The sequence below is a fragment of the Nyctereutes procyonoides genome, unplaced genomic scaffold (genome assembly GCF_905146905.1).
Source record: "Nyctereutes procyonoides isolate TBG_1078 unplaced genomic scaffold, NYPRO_anot_genome, whole genome shotgun sequence".
Lineage (NCBI taxonomy): Eukaryota > Metazoa > Chordata > Mammalia > Carnivora > Canidae > Nyctereutes > Nyctereutes procyonoides.
Genome location: NW_026575047.1, coordinates 36,730,970 through 36,751,210, shown reverse-complemented (window position 1 = coordinate 36,751,210; position 20,241 = coordinate 36,730,970). Strand labels below are relative to the sequence as shown.

The 20,241-nt window shown below is 46.0% G+C and overlaps 1 protein-coding gene across 5 annotated transcripts in view; it reads left to right on the top strand.

Moving 5' to 3' along the window:
- SH3GL3 (SH3 domain containing GRB2 like 3, endophilin A3) overlaps positions 1-18,449 on the top strand; it is a 137,824-nt gene extending 119,375 nt beyond the window's left edge. For all 5 annotated transcript variants that reach the window (XM_055326812.1, XM_055326816.1, XM_055326814.1 and 2 more), the window contains one exon: positions 17,811-18,449. In XM_055326812.1, coding sequence (XP_055182787.1) covers positions 17,811-18,016 — 206 coding nt within the window. In that variant the 3' untranslated portion in view covers positions 18,017-18,449. The remainder of the gene's footprint in view (positions 1-17,810) is intronic.
- The last annotated feature ends 1,792 nt before the right edge of the window (positions 18,450-20,241 follow it).

Here is a 20,241-nt window from a genome sequence, read left to right as displayed (position 1 = left end):
TCACTGGTTTCTGGTTTTTTGGATGTTAGCATCCTCACAGCACTGCTGGACTTTCTAGTTCAGGTCCATGCCCTCACTACTCCTTCCTGGAGGCAGATGCCTGGACTCCCAGGTGCTTATTAGTACACACCCACAATAAAAGACTCACCTGGCCACTCTTTTTCCAGAATGCCAACCAATCATCTAGCTTCCAGTCTGCACCACCTCTGAGTTTGGGCATCCCCAGGGCCCTCTTCTGGAGCATCCTTTTTTTTTTTTTTTTTCTGGAGCATCCTTCTTTGAGAACCATTCTGGGCTTCATTTCTTCCATCTGCCACATACACGTTTCAGATATTCCTCATATTCTTCATGACTTTTGGTCTGTCAGCAGTGTTCATTCTTGTTTTCCAACTTCACTTGGAAATTTTAAAAATACCTATTTAACGATTGATGGTGATGCGATATTGAAAGGAAGGTGGCTGCAGTCTTGTACTCAGTCTGTTGTGTCAGTGCAGACATCCCTGGGGTGACCCCCTGGACGGGTCTCTTTCTTGCTTGTCGCTTAAGGTGGTTTTAGGTGCTCAGTGGGTATAGACGTAAATAGCCTTGAATCACATCATAAGAAAATTATTCCTTTCTCTATTCTTTTTTTGTCATTCTGATTTCAAGGAGTTAAAGCCACAGTTTTGGACTGGAATATTTTTAATGTCAGGTTTTAGCAGAGGAGATAGGCCTTGGCCTACAAGCCTTTTGCAGGCAAAAGTAGCTAGCTTGAATTTAATAAAATTGTCTGTTTGGGGAATGCCCTGGTAGCTCAGTTGGTTAAGTGTCTAAATCTTTATTTCAGCTCAGGTCATGATCTCAAGCCCCACATTGGGCTCTGCACTGGGCATGGAGTCTGCATGAGGATTCATTCACTCTCTCTCTCTCCTCCTGCCCCTCCCACACTCACTTTCTCTTTCTCTGTCTCTAAAAAAATTGTCTATTTTCCATCATAGTCTCCTGGTTACAGTCTTTATGATATGTAGCACTAGTTTCCAACTTACATCTTTGATGTAACATTTCTTTTAAAGTTGAGTAAAATTGATTTCATTAAAATATTATCAGGAACACACTTAGGGGGCAGCCTGGGTGGCTCAGTGGTTTAGCACCACTTTCAGCCCAGGGCATGATCCTGGGGACCCGGGATCAAGTCCCACGTTGGGCTCCCTGCATGGAGCCTGCCTCTCCCTGTGCCTGTGTCTCTGCCTCTCTCTCTCTCTCTCTCTCTCTCTTGCGCGTGTGCGCTCTGTGTCTCTCATGAATAAATAAATAAAATCTTTTTTTTTTTTTTTAAAGAACACACTTAGGCATAGTACTCTGGAGAGTTCTTTTGTATCGTATTAGGTTAAGGACCCTAAAGTGCAACCAGTGTTCAATAAAATAAAATTTTCTTGCTCATGCACCAGTCCAGGGAGAATATTTTAAGAAGATGGGTGGTGTTCCCAATCATCCATGGAGTCACTTGGGCCTGGGCTGATGGCACCTCTGCCAGCTTCATCATGTGGTTTCCATATTGTCCTAGCTATTTCCACACTAGCCAGTAGGAAGGGGAGAGAGAATAGCAGTCCAGGCTAGACATTTCCTCTTAAGCCAGCAAGATAGAAATGACACACACACAACCCAGGGATGAGAACTGAATCAGATGACTGTGGGTGGTGGCAGAGCTGGGGGATGCAGGCTCTAGCTGGGCAGCCACAGTACAGGTCCAGTGGGAAATGTACACCGGCTGCTAGTCCCTAGAGAGATGGAATTCTGCTGGACAGGAATTGCAAGGACCCCTGGAATAGCCATGGTAGAGATTCCTTGATTAGATTCTTGTTCTGCTCTCTGGAAGGTGCAGGGGGGCCTCTGTTGGCCTGTGTCCTATGGGTCCCTAGAGTTGCCTGCTCAGGAGTCACTGTTCACTTCACATCGGCAGTGGGCTTTGGAAAGCTGCCCTGTGTGGGAGCTGTGCTTCCTGTTGCCTGGGAGTCTCGAGGGTCCTTCAAGGTTCAAGGTATACAGATGTGTTCAGGTTAGGCTTGTGCTTCCTTTCTCATGAGTGCCTTCAGAAACATGACGAGCTTCTGATCTCTAGCTCCTGGGCTGGTAACCACAGCCAAGCTCCTGTGCTTAGATGGGGCTCTTCAGGCTGCTTTCTTTCTTTCTTTCTCTTCTTGTCTAGCCTTTCTTAACTTCTAGAGACTACCTTGAGGCCGTCTGAATCAGTAGGTGAGTGGAGTGGGGAGACGGTGCCTTTAATTTAATCTCTGCTGCAGAACTGGGTCCTTCATTTGGTTTAGAGAGTCTCAGAATGATTTGGAATCAGAGCCTGCTTGTCTTCTGTTCTTTGGGGGCAGAGAAGCAGTTGGGTTTTCTCAGTGCACTGGGATTCAGCCTCTGATCTTTGTCTCTTTCCTTTTATCTTTGCTTGCAAACCAGGTAATTCTTGTCTCTCCTATAATAATTTGCTGCGTGTATCAAGGGGCAGCTAATGTATACTAACATTCTATTTTATTCAACACTTTTCTTTAGAGTTAGTGGTATATGATATGCTTTCAAAGTTGTCATAGGCAAAAGTTTCACCAGATGTTTTGCCACGACGTAACGAGGGTCACTGGCTTTCACACCTTTTATACCTGCTTCTTCCTCATCACTACCTGCCCACTGAGTCAGCACCATGAGTTTTACGATGATAGCACCCTGCTTCTGAAACTAGGTTGTGTTGGTTAGGTAGTGGCAGTTACTGTTCCATGGAGACTCCAGAAAGCAGTGGTTCAAAAGGGGGACATTAAGACTGGGAGCCCGGCAGCCTGGGTGGCTCAGTGGTTTAGCACCGCCTTCAGCCCAAGGTGTGATCCTGGAGACCCAGGATCGAGTCCCATGTCAGGCTCCCTGCGTGGAGCCTGCTTCTCCCTCTGCCTGCCTTTCCCTCTGCCTGTGTCCCTGCCTCTTTCTTTCTCCATGTCTCTCATGAATGAATAAATAAAAAATTTTTTAAAAGACCATATTTTTTTTTAAAAAAAGAATGGGAGCCCAGGGTAGAGATTCCTCTTTAGGAAATGAGCTCCAGATGGTTCACGTCACTTCCACTCCCAGCCTGACAGGAGTGCAGTCTGATGACCACACCTGGCTGCAAAGGCTGGGAGAGGTAAACTGAGAGCCACATCCTACCTGTGTTCATATTCCTGGGGAAGAAAGGAAGAACGGGTTTTAATGGTTAGCTTGTGGCTTCTACTGCAGACATCTATACATTCGTTGTGGAAGAAAGGTTCTGTTGTCTCTCTCGCTGACCTCTCTATAGGGTCCTTGCATAAGTCATTTCTGTTAGGGTGTGGCCCCACGTCCATGCCCACACTGCTTGTGGGAATGCATATTCAGGTAACCTAGCGGTTGGCAGATGTCTTCTGTCGGGGTCAAGTGGTAGATACCTTAGACTTCGTGGGCTCTGTGGAGTTTCTTGTAGTCATGTGACTCAGCTAGAGGGGAAGGCAGCCACAGACAAAAATGGAAATGAATGAGCAAGGCTGTATTCCATTAAAACATTATTTGGCGTGCAGGCCATGGTTAGCCAAGCCCTGAGATGACTCACTGGGAAGTCAATTTAGCAGTACCTATCAAAATTAATAAAAATGTTTATGCATTTTCAGTGGCTTCATTCCTGGAAATGTATCCTAAGGAAATCATTGAAGAAATACCATGTTGGTCCATCTGTTACAGCATTGTCTAGAGACATGAAAAGTTATAAGTGAAAACAACCTAATGACCGGTGTTTATTTATATATATTAGTCAATAGTAGGATAATGGCTATGTAGGTAATGGTACATCAAATGAGATATTATGCAGCTATTCAAGTGTATTAATATGGAATTATGTAGGAACATAAAAATGTTTATGGTATTATAGTTGAGTGGAAAAGACACAAAGTTGTAAGTATACTGTGATTACAGTTTTGCTAATCAACATCTGCATGTAAAGGTTTACTTCCTTCTTTCAAGAAATTGGGCACCACATTTTATTCCCTGTTTTCCCTGCTTTTCTACTTCTGGTCCAGAAACACTATATTCTGAATATGTGTATTATTGTAAGCCACTTCAAAATTTCTATTTGGAAAGAAGCTGGGTATGAAAACAAACTAAGTAGAAACTTTGAAATTACATCCAGCCCCAGGCTTCCCATCACGCACCCTCCCTGCACTCCACTGTAACTGGGGGAAGCAGAGTTAGCAGACCCCAGGACCAAGTGCCTAGCTCCCAGGATTCATTTGCTATGCTCTCATTTGCTATGAGGGAAAACTCAGCTCTCCTTTGATAAAGGGTGTCCTTATCTACCTGTAGAGATACTAACTTTGACTTCTCAGATTGGCAGTATGGAAAGTGTACTCTGTGAAAATGAAAAAGTATTTTAACTAAAGTATCACTTAAAAGCATAAGGACATAGCCTTTGAGTACTGAAAATATAGCAAGTATTGTTATTTGATGCCATATACATATGTGTGTGTATATATATGATATATATGTGTATATCTATGATATATATGTATCTATGATATTCACTTAGTTTATGGCCATAGCAATATTGCAAGGAAGTGATAATAGTAGAAAGTAAAAAGGTAGCAAATAATTTTGTTAACAATATAGCAGTTATATTTACTGAATACTTACTATGGGTCAGCTAATGTACTAAATACTTCCTACACATTTCTCATGCTATCATTATACCCATTTTACAGATGAGTAAGTGGAGGCTCAGAGAGGTTAAGTGAGATTTTCTCAAGGCCTACAGAGGCAGTAAGCAGTAGAGCTGGACGCTTTACGTATAGATCTTTCATGCTATATCCTTGAGAAGGAATCCTGGGGAACATTTAAAATGTTCAAGAGCATTGGGAATTATTTTTTTTCCAAAATTCTTGATCATGGGGAATCTGTAGCCAGCAAGCAGTTGCAGAGGGAGTCTGTTGTATGCATCTGATTTGGAAGAAGAAAATGCTGATAGGACAATAAGTTCTTTGGCTTCCTCATCCAGACTCTGCATGTCCGTGCTTTTGTCCCCTCCTTCTTGGCCAGTAGCTAGGTCCCTAGGCAGATTAAGTTGTTAGAAGAGCAATGGTCAGCCAGAGATCACAGATGTGCAAAAGATGGCTTTTCAGAAGGCCCCGAGTCCGCTAGCCGAACCCCTGTGCTGCAGACTCCACTGTTGGTCCTTCCCAGGCCGCCTCTCTGAACTTGCCCTTGGCAGTAGCTGTAGCCCCGCCTCCAGCGTTGGGCTGCAGTGATTTGTGGGTGGAATTTGGGAGCGTAAAGGGGTCCACACTGTTTGTTTCTAGGGCACAGTTTCAAAAGAAGATGGCATTTTACAGCCTGTATTAATGGGAAATTACTTTCCATTAGGATTCTGAATGATTTGCACATAATGTTTATAAAGTGGAGGAAAAATGTCAAGCATTTCACTAACAATTTAAAGCAAAGCTCACAGGACCATGCCAGGGATGAATTCCAAGAACATTTTCTTCATCATTTCTTTCTAAAGAAACAGAAAAGAGGGAGATGAAAGGATGTAGGTCAATTAGGCAGAGTCCATGGTGGGACTGAGATGGAATCTTTGATAATACATTTCTCGCTGCTTAAGAGGAGTAAAGTGAGCCAGGAGCGGGGGGGGGGGGGGACAGTGGTGGAAGTCACATCTTGAGATGATGGATTGCAGGCAGAACCCAAGTTCAGCCCTGGCTTGGAGAAAGCACACCCCGTCCAAGCCCGTGAGCACGGGGTCACGATGCTCCATTAGCATTGCTGTCCCTGTGTCCCCAAAGAAACGATGAGGCCAAGAAAGTCCCCGGACTTGAAATGTGTGCCTGCGTGCTTCCCAGAAAAACCCTCAGTTTTGAAGAAAATAGTGCTGGAGTGTGTCACCTACGCTCATGTGTTTTCCCTGCCCCGGCTGATGTGCTCCCCCCCCCGCCCCCCGTTGTCACTTACTGAATCAGGAAGGCAAAGTATACTTTGCATTTTTCCTCAACTCCTTTATTTATGAAGGGTTGGGTTTTTTTTTTTTCCATTTAAGTTCTTAAGGAGGGTGTCACTTTATATAATCACAACTCACGGTTAATATGCTCCAGCCTGAGATCAGCTTTGAAAATGTAGAAGGCTGAGGGTAATGAGCAAGTGTGGTTCCAAGGGCGTTTCAGAGCGAGGCAAAATAAATCTCTCCAATGGCTTCTACGAAGGCATTCTCACTCCCTCCAGGTATAAAGGAGACTTTTATAAAGTTCTTGACACTGCTAAGGGGGCTCGGAAATAATGTCTAGAGTCTGAGTCGCTCCCTTCGTCGGCGCAAAATCTCTGGGATTACATTAGAAAATAAACATTTATTCAGAAGTAAAGTGTGAAGTTTGAAACTTGAAGAAGACAAGCACTTTGCAAATAGAAATATATGCATTTTTGTTAACCTAAATTTCCAAAGAGGAAATTAAAATTTTCACTCTGCAGTGACGGCGGTGATTGCTCAGTGGGCAGATTGTTTCTTTCACTTTCTTCTTTCCTTCCCGCAGTTTTCCTGTTTGTTTTGCTGTCACTAGCCCCTCTCGCATATGAATTTCTGTATATTATCAGTGGTAGGTCCGTCAGTGTTATTGGCAGGAGAGAAAAAAACCAGGGAATAGGAGTCCTGCAGGGTAGCTTGGGGATTCTGGTGCTCATTAGCTCTGTGACTTTGGGTGAGTTTCTTAACATCTCTGGGTGGATTTGAATTTATCCCTAAATGAAGTGATTAGATTGAACACATTGCAAGTTTCCCTCTATAAATGCTACAGCTGCTGTAATTCTGTTTTATGAGTACGTAGCATTCTTAGAAACTTGAACAGTTCACAGATTGAACATTTTGTATATTCTCTGTTAAAAAAATATTCTTGAAGGAGATGAAATGTGAACTATGATTCTTATTGTTGACCAGTAGCCACTGATTCAGGAAAGGGGAAGAGTCCTTCTCTTATTTTTCATCTGAAGGAAGCTTTAGACGGAAAGGCTTTCTCCCTGCAGGGAATGGTTTCCTGTATTTCTTCTAAACAGTCTGTTAAAAAGAGTTTTCAGAAAGCCATAAGGTGTAACTTCTAACTTAGTTGTGGGGATTTTAATGCTACTTGGCTGAGATGATGGCATGATTATATTATTTCAATTGCCACCTACTTAAAAATTTTGTTATTCTGCAATGATACATTTGGTCTTTAAGCTAAAATTTAAAATGCCATCATCTAAATATTAACATTGGTACTTATGTTTTTTAAAAATCATATAGAAGTCAGTGGTTTCCAAGGATAACCCATAGGGCAGCTATAGGGCACAATTCCAGAGGACCTCATGTTTGAGTCCTTATGGATGATACCCCTGGAGTTGTCCAGTGGGTGTGGCCTCAGGGGTGAACACTAATGCCAGATTATGGGAATGAGAGACACAGGGAGAGTGTAAGAAAACAGTGCCAGGCCAGACCTGGCACCAGGTGGCTGACACTTGACCTCCAGGACAGGTGCACAAAATAGTAAGGTGAGTCTGTAGCCATGTACAGAATACTTGCCCTGTACAAAGAGAGTGTTGATGGTCAGGAGCGGCTGTTTATTGCCTAGGAATATGGGATAGAGTAGTAGGCCTTTCTGATTTTTTAAGAGAAGACAGAAATCCTATGGTTTTGTGCAATCTCCTGATTTTTCAATATTGGTAACTAATCCACAGTCTACAAAACAAGGAACAGGCCAAAAAAAAAAAAAATGCATCTGTGAGCTCGAACTCCATGCCAGCAGCCAGGAAACCACCTCTGATGAAGGCCACCGTTTGTCTTCTTCGGTCAGAGTGGCAAAGGCAGCCCCCAAACACTGGACCCAGCTTCTGTAAATAAACAGCCTGCAGCTTTTGAGATGACATCTTGGGACCAGCAGTGTTGTGTCAGGTGGAGGATGCAGCATCTTACTGGTCACACCCATCTTGTTGGCAGCCTGTGTCCGTTGTAGAGCATTGGAACGAAGGTTAATTCCATGAACCTTAGTGTAATTAGTAATCACACGCACTTATTTTCGTCCGTTACAGTATAATGATTAAGCTTGAGTCCCTGATAAGCCATTTCAATAAATCGAGTCTCCTGTGGATAAATACCGAGTACTTCTTTCTAGAAAGACGGTTCATAGACTGTCACTAGACTTTTCTTAGTAATTTACTACATAACTAGTCTCAGTGAGCTTGGGCAGCTATATCACAATGCCACAGACCGGGGAGCTGGAACAACATGCACTTATTTCTCACAGTGAGGAGGCTAGGTCTAAGGTCAAGGCGCTAACGGATTCTGTGTCTGGTGAGCATCTGCTTCCTGGTTACAGACGGCCTTCTTGTGTCCTGACAGAGTGGCACTGTCCCGCTCACGAGGGTCCGCCCTCATGATCTGATCACCTCTCCAGAGCCCCACCTCCACATGTCATCACCCAGAGTTGGGGGGGGGGCGTGTCAGGGCTTCGACATAGGAACGTGGAGAGGACACAGACAGTCCATAGCATCAACCACGGATTAAGGCATAGCATTTGCAGGTAAGAAAATCAGAGCCCAGAGGTAAGCCTAATCCCAAGCTAGAAACCAGGGATCTGAAGTTCCCATGTAGTTTATTACCAGTGGACAAAAAGTATTTTAGAGATGGTGAACAAAATGGTTTTTGTGGCATTTATTACGGTTCTGCACCAGCACTGTGTCTGGGTCAGCTGAAGGGAAAGTGCTTGGCTTCCAAAGAATTTTCCTGCAAGTACTGGAGATTTTAGATTGGAAAAAGAGAAATTGCAATTTGAACCAAATATGTCCATTCTAATTCCAAGGAGATGGTATCTTGTGGGTTGAGCATGCTGCCTGGCAGGGAGTGCACACTCACTGAGTGTTTCAGATGAGTCTGAACTTCAGATAAACTCGAAAGCTTGAAATCAGCTTTGTGTCCCAATGTATTCAGAGGTGAACTACCCCGTGGTCCTCTGGTGCAGGCACAGCCAGATTGCTGGGCCGTGTTGGCGTGCAGCCAAAGCCTCCAGAGGGAAGGGAGGCTTGGGGTCCCTTGCCTGTGGGGTTAACTCCACCTGTGAACGGGATACTTCCTTTCTGCTCCTTAGCAGCCCCACGGGTAGCACCAGTGATGGGGAAACAGCCCTGAACTTCCAGGCTTCAGAGCAGGAAGTGGGCAGAATGTGAGTCCTCCACCCCCCCCCCCAAGTCCAGACAGGTGTCATCTGTGGGCCTCACCGCTAGGGGGCTTTGGGGCCATGGGGAGGCCCCAATCCCGGCTCTTATGCCCATACCTCCAGGTCTCACTGTCATCCTGGCCGCACAGGGTCATTCTCAGATTGTGTGGATTAGAGATGCTGGTCACTCAGGGTGCTTGCTGCAGAGCAAGAGCCCGCCGCACGGTGGCCAGTCACGTTACTTAACTGGTTATCTGATTTCTTAGCCTACAGCAGACTGGAAGCAGCAGATTAGAAAGGCCAAGGGACTGCTTCGGGAAGGCCCACTGACGGCAGGAAGGAAAGTGACAGGTCGCAGCCCGGCTACAAGGGAGGCAAGAGAAAACTAAAAAAAAAAAAAAAAAAAAAAAAAAGCAGGAACAAAACTCAAAAGGCACAGCAGTCTGGGGCATTTACTAAAAGCCAAAGAGCCCTCCGCAGGTCAGTAGCTTCCCGTAGATCCCATACCTCATTCCCTGATAGGTGCTCCTGTCGACAACGGTTCTATGAATCACGTCTCTGTCTGTCCCCTTTCCTTCTGGACAGTAGGAGTGGTGGCGGAGGGGGGCGCGGAGCTTGCCTTTTCTGTTGGGATGCTCTGGCCAAGGGCTTCCGGGGAAGGAGGTCCCCAGAGTCAGAGGCCCTGGAAGAGAGAGAACAGGAGGTTCTCTGACCTCTGATGGTCTGAGAGTTTAACCCAAGTTCAAGTGCAGCAGAGGAGTGGCGGTATTTCTGTGCTGCAGAGACAAGGAGGCCCCTGCCCTGCTGAGCTCCCGGCCTCCCCCCGTCCACTGCGGTCAGCAGGAGGAGAGAGACGGCCCCTGAGATCAGGCCCCCAGACCCCGGCAGGCGCAAGGAGGAAGGGGGGAGAGCACGTGAGCAGGCCGGGCTGTGGAAATGCCAGTTCCACCTGATGCCACGTCCACTCTGGTGGCTGATCCACCACCTGGACTTGACTCCTGTGTTTGTGTTTTGTTTTTTAACTGAAGGCTGAACTGCTTGCTTTGAAGCTGGGGCTCAGGCAGAGAATAAGTATCCAAAGGGCATCCCTGGAGCATGACTGGCAAGGGGAGGTGGGACCTGGGCAGACCTTTGGGGACCGGGGATGCTCCCTACGACACACCAAGGTGAGGACGCACAGTCACCAAGCCCAAGTGACAGACCCCACCCCCAACTCTCACCCCCACCCCTGGCTTGGGGTTGGCTCAGAAATTGGGGATCAGCTCCCAAGCTAATGATTGTGAGATCGAGAGCAGACTCTGGACCCAGACGGAGGTCAAATCTCAGCACCGTTGCTGAATTCTTTGGGGAATCTCTGTATGCCTTAATTTCTCCATCCATCAAATTGGTAATGGTACCAAAGTAAATCCACTGATGTCAGTGAGGCCCTTAGATTATTGTCCTGGCACCGAGGGTTGTGGTGTCATCCCCGTTGCTGACTGGGGCTGAGGGCCCTGGGACTCACCGGAATAGGATGTGCTGGGTGTTTGTATGTGAGTGAGTAGCCTCTGCATCAGGGATGTGGCACATGGAGGTGGGGTGGGGAGGGCACTCCCCAGAATTTTAGTGATGTTAAAAGAACAAGAGGGGACCCAATATTGTTAGGAACCAGGCCACATTGCCAAGAGGGAAGGGAAACGCATTTCAGGAGAACATGATTTCCTTACCTGTTGTGCATTGCCCATGCAGTTGCTCACTCACCCAGCCATCTCAAAACTCTGTGTCATGGTCTCCTTTGTTTCTTTTTTTCTCCTAATGGTGTGGATCAGAACTTGAATAATAAATATTTAACAGAGGCACTCCCTTTTCTTTGTTAAAATAATCTTTGTTTCAGTGCTTTAACAAGGAAGACTGTGTTTTTCCCACCTCTGCTCTCATGTTATGTTAAATCAGGTCCCGGGAGTAAGAGAAAATAAACACGGGCCACTCGGCCAGGGTGGGTGGAGGCAGCCTGCTGGACGGCCTGGCCTGGGGCTGGGGGTTTCGGCTGCCGGACAGCACACGCTTCCATGTCAGCCAGCAAGGTGTGCGTGTGTGCTCACCCACAGCGGGTCGGGGAGGCCATTGCTGGTGGGAAAGCAGGGCCGGGGGGGTCAAGGAGCAGCAGCTGCAAGACCCCAGGGGACAAAAGGAAAGCATTGTCCCCAAAGTTGAAACAGTGGGTAGGACCCATCTTTTCTTACGGGAAGGGTTCAGCAAGAGTGCTGGCTTCTGATGGTGGGAAGCTGGCCTTCGGGCACCTGGCAGATGTTTGTGTCTGGAAGACCCTACGAGGGTTGCATCTTACTCTGTCCAGCCCTTTGGGGTTCTTCTATGCTGACTTTCACTTCTCTTTTGTGGAGAGGGAAAATTCGTACATTATCACTTAGGTGGGCAGAAACTTTATTTCTTTTTAAGTGAACTGAACTTGCTCAAGAGTCTCCATTTAGACCAGTGGCGGAAACAAGTTAATCTTTTTTCCATTTCTACCGTTGGCCAAAAAAAAAAAAAAAAAAAAAAAAAAGAAAAGAAAAAAATAAATCTTTTTTCCATCTCTTCTAATGGTGGAAAAAAACCATAATCTTGCCATTTCAAGGTAACTTGGTCTCTTTCAATAGAAAGTAGACTATCCATTTATTACTTGGTCAATTGAGGACTTAAATCCAGCCAGTTCAGTTGAGACTCCCTGTCAAGGCCATTGGTGTTTCTCACAGACTCTCTCATCCCCACATCTCTCCCCCAAGATATTGCCAAGATGCCAAGGGGAAGTTCCCCAGATGTCATGGTGGCAGGTGAGGAGGCTTCCTGTGTGCCCACCTCCAGGCCATCTCTGCTCCAGGTTCTCTCCCCCCAGCACCTTCTCACTTCCTGGGGGGACTTCAGATCTGTTCATATGTCCTAGACAGCCAGGGGTGGCTCTCTCAGGCCCCTCCTTGCATCATTACCCCTTGCCCACCTTTTCTACTATGTTCATTCTTCCATCCCATGCTGGTCAAGAGCACTTGAGGAACCTGCCTTCTCCCAGAGATCCAGTGGGAAGTGGGGCCTGAGGCCACCCACCTTGGGTGGAATCTGGGGAGCATTTCAACCCTCTTCTCTCTACAGACCCTTCCCTGCCTCTAGAATGAGCCTGTCTTCTCTGGGTCGCAGGAAAGAGCTCTTCCCTCTTCACCACTTGTAATAAAATCTCCTGAGTTCTTCAAATTCTGGCTCCTTGGACTCCAGAAGTCAGATTATCTGTCTCTCTCTCTCTCTGCTTCTTAAATCTTATAAAAGCCTACCTGGCTCCGGCATGAAGGCCTGTAAACCTTGGCTTTCACACCATTTCACAGCTGAAAGGGTATTATTTTGGAACTCAGAAGTTAGAACATTGACTGCGTTGTTCATGTGCAGGCTCTCTTCTCTCCCTCGAGTAGGGGAGGCCACAGCTACTTGGGCTGAAGGCCCCACACAGCAGAAATGATCCCACATTACAAACACATTGGATGATTTTCTGCACTGTCACCCTGCTGCTGGTGTAGTTCAGGACAGCCGGCCAAGCCCTGGTAGGTGTGGACTTACCTGGTGCCTGCACTATTAGGTGCCAGGGGCTGTGCAGAGGTAGCCAGAGAGCCAGGTGCTCATGCCTTACCTGAGTCGGGAGCTTTGGCCTGCACAATTACCCCACCCCACCGTCCCTCGGGGGAGACGCCATGTTTGGGGTTCATTTGCTGATGGAGTGTGATATGAGTGCTGGTCGCTTTCCAGCTCTTAGAAAATCAAAGTGGGCAGTGTGGCAATGGTCCTTTGCCTGGAATAAATGAAGTGAGAAGTGAGTAATGTGTCTTTTCTCTGATTTGTTCAGTGTGTGTGCTGGGAGTGCACATGTATGCTCATGGAGCTGGTGGCTAGGATAAGTGTGTGCCTACCATTTAGCATTTATTTTAGTCACTGCAGGTAGCTTGCAGAGTAAATGGGAGGAAAAAATATATATAGTTAGACCTGTAGTCAGCATGATAGCCCATAAAATGTCTTGGCAACCCTTCTTGGCATCATAGATCATGTGGGAGGTGACATGAGCAGGCTAGATCACAGGCTGGGTTCTGGAGCCCTGGTGTCTGGCTCTGGTTTGCCATTAGTCCCAGGGCCAGGCTGTTGTGACCTTTTGGAGGTATCACTGCCTCTTCTTCAAGAGAGAATGGTTCGTGAAAGACCACCAAGTACCCTTCTAGTGCTAACATTTCACGTTCAAGGCAATGCTTTCCAAGATGACCATGTGGTTTGGCACCCTGACTCCGTCTCCCTCTTTAATACATTGGTAGTGCAAGACATGCTAAAAGGATAGTAATCACTTTTATAGACCACATTAAAACAGGTATTCATTAATAAAATAGACTTTGATTCAACAGTCTAAGTTGGCATAGATGCTCAGTGTACCAACTCACAGGACATTGCATTTCCAAAGGAAAATGAAAAGTTCTGCATGCAAGCTGAGCACTCAGTTTCCCAGTGCTTTGAAGTAACTGAATGCTGTTCTGTTCAACTTCAAGATAGTGAACTGGACCTCCATATATTTAAGGCCCTCCACTGCCATCATTATGACAAAGGGAATATACAAAGGTGGGGTGAGATGGAAGTGTGTCATGGAAGGAGCAATCCGAATGCTAAAAACATCACGTATCTTCTAGAGACTACAGTCCATGTGGATTTAGATTCTAAAAGACCGAACTACCTGTAAGTCACCACATGGGAAGGAGCTTCCTATCCCAAGGGGGAGAAGTGGGGCCCCCTACCACTACCACCTTCCCTTTACCTACCAGCTGAAAAACTCCTTGACACTCCCAAGCTCTGGTTGAAGAAAGCAGAAGGAAGGGAGAGCCATTAGGCTGGTGGTTTGCAGCCTCCCTTGGACATTGGAAACAGCTAAGAAATTGTAAAAATTCTCATGCCCAGGTCTTACTGCCAGAGCTTCTGGTTTAATTGGCCTGGAGTTCAGATGGGCAGTAGGCTTCTTAGTATGCCACCACGTTGAGAGCTACTGTAACAGGAAGGCAGTGGGGGGGGGGTGGGCGTCTCAGTCTCACTGGGGAACTTCACTGACAAACAGCCTGTAAGTGAAGGAGTGCTTGGCTCCCGTCCTACCTTGGTGATCAGAGTACAGGGAAGATCAGGAGTGGGGTGTCACTGAGGAGGTTCTGCTCCGTCAATTGGAGAAACCAACGGGCACTGTGTAGTGATCTGCTGCCAATGACAGAGGGGCGAAATACCCAAATTTATATTCTCTTGGACATGAAAGATTTGGTGAGGAAGGAACACAGTATTTGGAAGAACTTGTTTCAACTGTCAATTGAAGTCAAGAGAGAGAGAGAAAGAGAAGAATGTTTGATAATAACAGAAGAGGAAATAACAAAAAGCATGAAATAGGATGGCAGCTGTGAGATGACATACACGGATATTTCAATCCTGTGCAGGGATTAAGCTCTTCTCAAAGGACATGGACCGTGAACCTGGTATGATCTTGCTCTGGGACACTGGCTCCTCACCTTTTCAGACCTCACTCTGCTGGTGTGATGAAACAAGGCCACGAAGAATTGGCTGTGATGGTGTAGAGGCCTCCCCAGTCTCTTTCTGGATAGCCTGTTCTGTCTTCTGTCAGTGGCCTCTGCCCCGGGGGTGGTTACCATATGTACAGGGTGCATGGTTTCCCTGCAGTGGGGCTTAGCTTCCTTTTAGCTCCATCTGCCCTGGATAGCACATCTGCTCTGGACACACCAGTGGTCCATGCTGTCACCTCTTGGGTGGGGCATCACCTCATTTGGCCTAGGTGTCCTCTGCGCTCCTGCTCATCCTCTTGCCTCAGCTCCTCTACATGGAATCATGAGAACCACTGAGGACAGTGTTTCCATTAGAGGCTGTAGTGACCTGGACTTGCATGACCACACCTCTTTCCCAGACACTCTGACTTCACTATCATAAACTCCCCAAGAAAGCATCTTACATTCAGAAATCCATATGCCTAGATAAGTGGGGGCAAATTTTTTCAAATCTTCATGTTCAAATATTTTAGAAAATAGAAAAATTTATTTTATAAAGCTGACATGCTCTGATACCAAGGCCTGACCAGAATATAAAATGGGAGTGATTTCACTTTTAAATACAGATGCAAAAATCTTAAATACTAATAAACTCTGTCTAGCTCTAGGATAAAATTATCACACACACAAGTAAGTGGTTCCTCTGGGGCATGTGGTGGTCATCACTCATTAAAAATATTCTAGGGGTGCCCTGGGTGGCTCAGGCCTTTAAGCAGTCAACTCTGGATTTTGGCTCAGATCATGATCTTAGGGTACTGGGATCAAGCTCCATGTCGGGCTCCATGCTAGGCAGGGAGCCTGCTTGGGATTCTTTCTATCTCTCTCCCCCCCGCCCCTCTCCCTGCTTGCATGCGTGTTCTCTCTCTCAAATAAATAAATACATCTTTGGCAAAAAATATTCTAAAACGGATCAATACTAAAAAAATCGATCCAGTTAAAATCAAAATGAGATTTTAAAAAAGTAATCTCTGTGCCCAACATGGGGCTCGAATTCACAACCCCAAAATCAAGGGTTGTATGCTCTACTGACTGAGCCAGCCAGGTGCCCCCCAAGTGGGATTTTTAGGGGGGGGAAACTCAATACGTGTATACTGAAGTTTACCTGGTGATATGATTTCATGAGAATAGAAAATGAAGAACTTTATTAGTTATTAACACTTACTTTAAAGCTACAATATTTAAGATGATACATTGTTACAGTTCCCTAAATGGATCAGTGACAAAAAATAGAAAATCCTGAAATGCATCCACATGCACATGATCATTAAATATATGACAAAGATAAAAGTAGTATTGGAAGCCAGTGGAGGAAGAATGGGTCATTTAATAAGCTGCTCTGAGATGATGGCTTAAGCATCATCAAAAATAAATAATGCCTCCGTTTGCCAAAACTCAATGGAATTAAGAGTAAAAATTTTCACATGAAAAAATTAAATCATTCCTGGGATGAATTTAGTTGAATATGTGTATGTGAAGGAGGAGGAAAAACCAGGGATGGAAAGGTTGATGAGCTTGACTGTGCTGATTAAGGTTTTTCTGTAAGTGTTCTGTATGTGTTCCAGCAACCCCCTCCCTATCCCTTCCCCAGAACACACTCCAGAAACAAATGGAAGCAAACATGATAAATATAAAGAATAGCATTTTATAAGGGGCTCCTAAAAGTTTTAAGGCAACCCCCCCAACACTAGACAAATAAATTGACAGCAAATGTTAAAAGTCCTGGAAAAATCTGTGTCCTATGAATAATAAGTTCCATCCTGAAGTTTACCTTCAAGCATTAATTGTGCATGTTTGTAAATAAACGTGCATTAGGATATTTTTCAAGGAGTTATGTAGGACAGCCTAGAGAGAACAAAAGAAAGAAGAAAGGAAGAGAGGGAGGGAGAAGAGGAAAGGAAGGAAGGACCTTATCTATCCAATATGGGAGGTGGGTGAAAGAAATTTTGTCGTGCTGATGGAGTTTACTGGTCAGTGATTAGAAGTATTCTGGAAAGAGATTCACAAAAATATGTATAGGAACATTCTTTTATGAGAATATATTTATGTAAATACATACATAGATATAATCATCAAGACATCTGGAAGCTTCTCCACCAAAATGTTAATTTAACATTGGTTATCACTGGGTTAGTGGGTTAGGGCTGACTTTTCTCAATTTTGCATACTTCTGTCCTTCCTTCCCTTCCCCCTTCCTTTCTCCTTCCTTTCCCCTTCCTCCTTCCCCCTCCCTCCCTCCCTCCTTCCTTCCCTCTCTCTCCCTTCCTTCCTCCTACTTTCCTCCTTCCTTTCTCCTTCATTTCCCTTCCCTCCCTCCCTACCTCCCTCCCACCCTCCTTCTCTTCCTTCCTCCCTCTCTCCCTTTCTTACCATTGTCATGTTTTCGTTCTGAAATAAAAAAAAATAACTATTTGGGAAACATTATTCTGAGAACTTCTGGCTTCATACACTAAGCCCAGCACTGCAGGCTGGCCTGTGGCTAGTCTGCCCCTTTGCTCCCATTCACACCCTGCCTCCTTCTAGCACCAGCTCAGGGAAGATGTCCTGACCACCCAGGCCTTTCCTGCCTCTTCCTCCTCCTCTGAGCTTCTGAGCTCGACGTGACTCCCCACCTCATCTTTGGCATTTCAGTGTTGCTTGCACGTGTCCTGCCTGGCATCCAGGAGAGACCATAAGCTCCCTGAGGGCAGGGGTTGGGCCTTGTGATTCTGTGTCTCCCTCAGGCTCCAGGGAGGGGACAAGCTGCTCTCGTAGGGAGGCGGGCTGGGCCTACCAGCTCCGGATGGGAGCAGGGAAGGGAAGAGCCATGGGGCTGGAGGGGTCAGCCAAGGCATCCTCTATCCGGGGCATCTGGCACAGGCACCGAGCCCTCCGAGCCTTCGGCACCGGTGAGCAAGGTCCAGCCAGCCTTGCAGGGAGGAAGCAGGGCCCGCTGTGCGTGACTTCCCTGGCTCCCCACCCCCCACCCCTCCAAGGATACATGTCATGTTAACCCCCACTTTTTGTCTCCATGTGATGTGGACAGGTTCTAACGTTGCCATGGACCAGCCCTGCTGTCGTGGTCTCTATGATTTTGAGCCAGAAAACCAAGGAGAACTAGGATTTAAAGAAGGAGACGTCATTACATTAACCAATCAAATAGATGAAAACTGGTATGAAGGAATGCTACACGGGGAATCTGGATTCTTCCCCATTAATTATGTTGAAGTGATCGTGCCTTTACCTCAGTAAATGTGTGACTCAAACTTTGGACCTACTTTCGTAACTGAAATGAATTCACACCAGTGTTTCCTCAGTGTGGTGTTCTGTGACATCCTTGCTCTTTGACCAACTTAATGACTTTTGTATGTGTGTTCTCTTTATAATGTATTTTGTATCAGTTTAATTTGTATAAACGATTTTCTTGTCTTAGCGACATGAAACTATAGTTTTCTCGTTTGCTTATCGTCCTAAAAGTCACCGGTTAAATAAATGTATGTGCTTCTTGTTGCTAAAAATAAATCGCAGTTATGTTCATGAATTGCCCATTTATATCGCTCAGCTGAAACGGAATGCAAAATTGGAAACTTAAGAAATGCTAAATATTTTGTTTCCTGACATTCTGATGTCATCTGGTCTCTCCTTGTGTCTTAGCTGACCTGTGAATAGCCCAATAAATATGACACATCATGTTGGCAAAAGGCCTCGGTAATTCTTAACGTGGAGTTGACTCTTGAGCACGGTGGTCCAGCTGTAAACTTCCCCCATTCCTTGTGGCTGACCGGGGTTCCCGGTGTGGGTGGTGGATGCTTCTTCCTGAGTCAGCAGGTGTAAGAGTGGACCTCCACTGTGTCCCGATTCAAACACAGCACACCCTCCTTCCAGCTCAGGGAGAGAAGACTCTTCCATGCTCTGTCAAGCTTCTTTATAAGAGAGTTTAATACAAGCTTCTGCTGCTGCCAAGTATTGGGTAGGTTTTCCAAGTAGATCCTGTTGGCACGCTCAGGAAGGAGCAGGATCAGAGTGGGGGTGAGTGCACAGTCACAAGATCGTCTGGGTTCTGAAAACCAGTCCCTGGCCTCACTGAGAGCATGCACTCATCATGGACTTGGACCCAAGGTGGGGGTCAGGTGGGCACAGCATTCCTCATGTGGCAGGGGAGGGATATCCTTTCTCCTTCAGCAGAGGAGGAGACTCCTCAGATGGCTTGCCCAGGATCCAAACCACCAGTGGTGAGAGGCAGAGTTTGAACTGTACCCACTACCCACTGAAGTGCCCACTGAAGTTACTGGGATGTACATTGCTTTTCACTGACAACAGTAACAAATGCCCAGCCAACAGGTTGTTTTAAGGGGACCAAAACGTGACGTCTCAGTCCTCTGGGTCTTTGGTACATCAGTAAACTCACGACAGCATCCTGGACGATTGTCCTCCTTTCTTTTCATAGCATCTTCCCCCAACACCTTCTCTAAAGTGGTTGCATATATAGCGTCTATAATAAAATAATGACTAACATTCATTGAGTGCTTACTGTGTGCCGGATGCCACTGTAGACATTTAAATGAATAAACTCAATCCTCATAACAACCCATTTTGCAGATAAGAAAACTGAGACACAGCAAGACTAAGTTGTCCACAATCACACAGTCATGAAATGCCCAAGCAGGGCTCCTGACCTAGGTAGTCTCCCTCTCATGCTACCTCTCATACTATGTGTTTGCACATACTATGTGCTATGTGTGTGTTGCCCCCACACACACACAGAGTAGCTTTTTATACCCCATCCTTTTTCCTTCTCCAGCTGCCATATTTGAAATGTATCAAAGGGAAGGGAAGGAGAAATCCAGAGCCATTCTCAGTGCCTATACTATGCCTCAGGACCTGTTGGGGAAATAAACAGTAGTTGCAGTTAACCAGGAGTTATAGACTGGGGTGGCAGCGGGGGGGGGGGGTTCTTGTGAGGTTTCAGTAAATGGCTCCCCTCTTTTCCCAGTGAGTTCTAAATAAACTGGGGTGTTAGTCAAGGGTTAAAACAGGTAAGAGCCAGTATGTAGCTTGCATTGGAAAAGGCTGTGTCAATATGTACCTTAGGATGAGAGGAAACGCATTTGCTAACTGAGCCCCAAAGAAATCAGACATACTCACCTAGTCCAGGAGAGGGTGGACTGTCATCACCTGCTCTTACAGGTAAGAGCTTACCGCACGGCTGCCAATAGTCAAGAATGCACATTCTCTGCTTGCTGTCCAGCTTCCGAGGAGGGACTGTGATACTCGTGCCTGGTACCTAACCAAACCCATAAGCAAGGTAACTCAACTAGCGAGGACTACTTAGAGAAAATCCCTCCTCGTTGAAACTGGGAGAATAGGGAAAAGGTATTTCCTTCTAACTCTGGGGAGTGAAGATGAGCATAGTTCATAAAAGACTCAAGTTATTAGAGGCCCAGACAGACCTATATCAAAGGGGAAATGGAGTATTT